Consider the following 5,499-nt stretch of genomic DNA (forward strand, 5'->3'; position numbering starts at 1 on the left):
ATATTTAGCTAAATAATAGACAGTTTAATTAGCTTCATGTCTAATATGAACAAAATTTAAACTATGAAAGAAAACATTAAAATTAATTTGTATAAAAGACATTAAAATTAATACAATATTCAATAATAGAACCAAAGGGGGATAAAAAAGGGTGATGAGAGCTCAGTGAACTCATTGTGAAGAGATTGTTACTGATTGTCGTCAAAACCACAATTGAAGTATTTAATTCCGTTATAAGATTCAAAAAAGGTATATCTTTTGCAAATTTCAAATCCTTCTGCATAGCTAAAACTTTTGTCACCTTTGAATCTGGTGTAATGAAAAGATTTGTCAAAAGCTAGCAGCAGCAACCACGACACCATCAACATATCTCTCAACACAACATCAATTCCCCATTTACTTTCCTCAATTGGACGTGCTGCATAAACATTAAACTTATAAGAAACACTAGATGTGGCTATCCAATGAACATCAAATATAGGTATATTTGGACCTCCACTTAGAATTTTCAACAATACTCAACTAACATTCTTAAAATTAAAAATAGTTCTACCCGTATTTTAAACAATGATATTCACATCAACATGAGTCCTTTCGAAACATCTTTTATTTCTAGCACACAATATTTCATAACACAAAGTCAATACTTGAACTATAACATTCTCAGCTGCATCAATAACTTTTTTTTTCCTGACCATTCCTAAAATGGTACACTTTATACTTGATTTTGTGTGAATATATTTAGCTTCTTAAAAAAAAAAAATATATAATGACAAGTCACTATGATGTTTGGTCTAGTGTGAAAAATGGAGTAATCGGAGTTTGAACCTCAATTCTGACGTCTAACACTAGCAATTTCGATATTTATGCCAATTGAGATAGATTTTGTGGATATACTCCACTCCATTCTAAAAAATAAAAATAAAAATATCATGACCACACCTTATTGTAAATAAAACACCAAAAATAAAGATACCATCTTGAAATTTTGTTAATTCAGTGTACTATACAATCCTTTCACAATTCCTCATATAATTTGCCTTTTATGTAAATTATTAGTAATATTAATTAGTAGTACTACTACTAGTACATTTTTTGGACAAAAATACCACTACTAGTATTACTAGGCATGGCAATGGGGCGGGACGGGGACGGGTTTTGCCCTCCCCAAACCCAAACCCAAACCCATAAAGTTTGGGTTTCCCCAAATCCATCCCAAATTCAAGCGGGGATAAAAATGATAACCCCAAACCCATACCCAACGGGGATCGGGTATCCCCATCGGGTTTCGGGTATCCCCATTACGCCTCTTTCTACATGAATGTAGATTATATTTTAGTATTTTTTTATTAAAAAAAAAGTTAAATGTCCAAAATTATTTTCTCTCAACAATATTTTTTTAAATAAAGAAAAAAAAAATATAGAGAAAATGGTTTGTATAATACTTAAATTAAAATAAAAAATAAATATATGAACGTAATTTAAGAGATTGTTTAAGCGTTTCTAATTTAAAAGAGGTGAAATCTAATTTTTAGTATAAGCGGGGCGGGTTCGGGGACGAGTTCGGGATGTGTATCAATGTACCAATTACCCGTCCCAAACTCATCTTTTGAAATCGGGGAAAACCCGAACCCAAACCCAATCAACTCGGGTTTTCCCCGTCAAAGCGGGTATGGTTTGGTTGGTACTCGCGGGTATGAGTTTTATTGCCATGTGTAACTATTACTGATACCTTAATCTTACAAAAAAAAAAAAAAGCGGCCCCACTTGCAATTCATGATGAAACCATATAATTCAAATCATAAGATTCCCTTCCACACACCATTACAATAGACATGATAACACCTCATCTAAAAAAACCACATCCTTATCGTTCATTTCTCTCAAATCTTCAACAATTAATCCAACGGTCCTAACCAACCTCATCTCCACGCGTCACAACACTCTCCAATCACAGAAACCTCTTCCCATCACCTCACGACAACACCTATTTAACCCTAGTTACTTTCTAACCTCACCACCGTGTATACATACAAACAAGTACAATCACAACACAAATTTCTTATCCTCTCTCTCTCTCTCTCTCTCTCTCTCTCTCTCTCTATAGAACTCATCACCTCATCAATGGCATTTCAGATCTAACTCTATTCTTCTTTCGTACTTTACCACAATTTTTTCCATTTTCAATTGTAATTGTAATAATACAGAAAACGACGTCGTTATGCAACGAGTAGCGTACTCTTTCCCCGAAGAAGTTCTCGAGCATGTGTTCTCATTCATTGAATCAACAACTGACAGAGGCTCGATCTCGTTGGTATGTAAATCATGGTACGAGATCGAGCGGTGGTGTAGAAAGAGAATCTTCGTCGGAAACTGTTATGCGGTGAGTCCGGCGATGGTGATAAAACGGTTTCCGAAACTGAGATCTATAACACTGAAAGGGAAACCACACTTTGCTGACTTCAATTTAGTACCTGAAGGTTGGGGTGGTTATGTTTGTCCTTGGATCAAAGCTATGGCTGTTGCTTATCCTTGTTTGGAAGAGATTAAGCTTAAGAGAATGATAATTAGTGATGATTGTTTGGATCTTATTGCTAAATCTTTTAAGAATTTCACTGTTTTGGTTCTTACTTCTTGTGAAGGTTTCACTACTGATGGACTTGCTGCCATTGCTGCCAATTGCAGGTTCATTTACAGTTTCTCTTTTTCTCTCCCATCTTTCTTCTTTTTATTTGTCATTTTTATTTATTTAGGACTGTTAAGTGAAATGAATTGTTCAGATTTTCACACTTGTACGGTTATGATATGGAAATGATATACAGATTTGGTATTCTGAGTTCTGACAGGTGAAATTATAATCTAGAATCTAAGATTATATTTGGTAATAATATACATTTTTTGTTTTTTTTTAATATGGACCGATTAGGAAATATTTAGACATTTTTAGAAATTATAAGGACTCACTATTAATTAAAAGAAATGTTTTCTGTCCTAAATGCTTTACTGAAAAACTTAATAATTTATTTTAACAGGCTTTTTTAGAGATACTTTAATGTGAATGTGAATCTTAGTTTAATTTTTGTCTGATTTTTTGTATTATGAATGTTAGGGGTGTATCTAAAATGTTAGACAAGTAAATGTAAATATTGGGTTATTGTTGATGTTGGTGTCAATGGCCTAGTGTCTAATTTCGAAGATTCAGTTTATGAACTAGTGTGACCCTTTAAGGTGTTATTAACTAATCTATTGGGTGTTTATGGGAATTGTAGGAATTTGAGGGAGTTGGACTTGCGGGAGAGTGAAGTGGAGGACATTTGTGGTCATTGGCTAAGTCATTTTCCTGATTCATACACATCATTGGTTTCTCTAAACATCTCTTGTTTAGCAAATGAGGTGAATTTTCCTGCACTAGAGCGCCTGGTTAGTAGGTGTCCTAACTTGCAGACTCTCCGCCTCAATCGTGCTGCGCCCCTTGATAAGCTTGCCAATCTTCTTCGTGGGGCTCCTCAGCTGGTTGAGTTAGGTACTGGAGCCTACACGAGCGAGATGCGGCCAGATGTCTTTTCAAACCTGACAACAGCATTTTCTGGGTGCAAGCAAATGAAGAGCTTGTCCGGCTTTTGGGATGTGCTCCCATCCTACCTTCCTGCAGCATATCCAGTATGCTCTAGACTCACTTCACTAAACTTGAGTTATGCTACAATCCAAAGCCCGGATCTTATCAAGCTTGTTGGTCAATGCCAGAGTTTGCAGCGCTTATGGGTATGTATGGTTTATATAATATGTTCCATTAAAGCATGTTTATGTTTGTATGTTGGTTCACTGCAACAAAATTGCATTGTAAATGTATGCTGATTAAGGTTATTACTAATATGTAGGTGCTGGATTACATAGAAGATGCTGGCCTTGACATGCTTGCTGCAACGTGTAAGGACCTGAGGGAGTTGAGAGTGTTTCCTTCGGACCCATTTGGGTTGGAACTAAATGTAGCACTGACTGAGCAGGGCCTTGTTTCTGTGTCTGAAGGTTGTCCCAAGCTCCATTCAGTTCTATATTTTTGTCGTCAAATGACCAATGCGGCACTAAATATAATTGCTCGGAACAGGCCTAATATGACTCGTTTTAGACTCTGTATTATTGAGCCTCGAACTCCTGACTATCTTACCCTTCAACCTTTGGATGCTGGTTTTGGAGCTATTGTCGAGCATTGTAAGGGCCTTCAGCGCCTTTCCCTTTCAGGGCTTCTTACTGACCGTGTTTTTGAGTATATTGGGACTCATGCTAAGAAGCTTGAGATGCTTTCTGTGGCTTTTGCTGGAGATAGTGATCTGGGACTCCATCATGTGCTGTCTGGGTGTGACAACCTTAGGAAGCTGGAGATCAGGGACTGCCCCTTTGGTGACAAAGCTCTTTTAGCCAACGCTGCAAAGTTGGAGACAATGCGATCCCTTTGGATGTCCTCTTGCTCAGTGAGTTTTGGAGCATGTAAACTGTTGGGACAGAAGTTGCCCAGGCTCAATGTTGAAGTCATTGATGAAAGAGGACCTCCAGATTCAAGGCCAGATAGCAGTCCTGTTGAGAAGCTATACATATACAGGACCATTTCTGGGCCTAGATTGGACATGCCTGGTTATGTATGGACAATGGAAGATGATTCTTGCATATCTTGAATGACTGTGCTACTCAATAACGAAGAACATTTGATGAGTGACTTGTTGATGGCAGGTACATGCTCAACGTACCCTACAGTGAATTTAAACTGCTGACCGTCCTATGCTTCTGTTATGGTTGGTTGCTGAGCAAGGTACAGCAGAGGGTGGGTATACAGAAAGCTTGAGCTCCATTGCCATTCATTTTTAACTTTTGGCTGAGCTACTAGATAATCACGAATAAAACCGGAACTTTGTTGTTGTATGTGGACATGAGATTGAGTTGTTAAACTTGTTCAATTATTTATTTTTGTATTATTATCTTTCAATGACTTCTGCATAATTTATATGCATGATACTTTGGTCGAGTATTAAGATATTGGTGGGGTCATTGTTATTATTGACCTATGCAAAGGAATAAAATCCATGTATTCTAGTACATCATCATTTATTTGCAATGTTGATGCATCTCTCATGTAACTATGCAAGGTACAATTGGAATGGCTAAATGGGCCATCGCATCCCACCAGTAATCAATCAATAATTAATTAATGGAGTTTCCTTTTTACTAATTGAAGTGGTAATTTTTCATTTGAAAATGCAAGATTTCTTTTCTTCTCTATTGTCTGTTGTTCTTGGAACTGCAATAAGGCTTCTTAGACTTTTTCTTTCTGGTTAGCGAGATTCGTTTAGGACTGTTACGTACCAAAATCGAATATCTTTGTATCATAGGGAACCAAAACTGGTTGTCGTATTTCACGGGAGCTTCAGCTTAAACAGTGGGTAAAAAACCAAACCCAACACAAGATGTGTCTTATAACCTCCCTGCAAATGGTATCTCTGGTGTTGT

The 5,499-nt window shown here is 36.8% G+C and overlaps 1 protein-coding gene across 1 annotated transcript; it reads left to right on the top strand.

Moving 5' to 3' along the window:
- Positions 1 to 1,998: 1,998 nt before the first annotated feature.
- LOC123920046 (protein TRANSPORT INHIBITOR RESPONSE 1-like) lies at positions 1,999 to 5,088 on the top strand. The gene is made up of 3 exons (XM_045972175.1): positions 1,999 to 2,685; positions 3,270 to 3,762; positions 3,879 to 5,088. Exons 1-3 carry the CDS (start codon positions 2,222 to 2,224, stop codon positions 4,668 to 4,670), a joined length of 1,749 nt encoding a protein of 582 aa, XP_045828131.1. The 5' UTR covers positions 1,999 to 2,221; the 3' UTR covers positions 4,671 to 5,088.
- The last annotated feature ends 411 nt before the right edge of the window (positions 5,089 to 5,499 follow it).

Source organism: Trifolium pratense, linkage group LG1, assembly GCF_020283565.1.
Source record: "Trifolium pratense cultivar HEN17-A07 linkage group LG1, ARS_RC_1.1, whole genome shotgun sequence".
NCBI classification, from domain to species: Eukaryota; Viridiplantae; Streptophyta; class Magnoliopsida; order Fabales; family Fabaceae; genus Trifolium; species Trifolium pratense.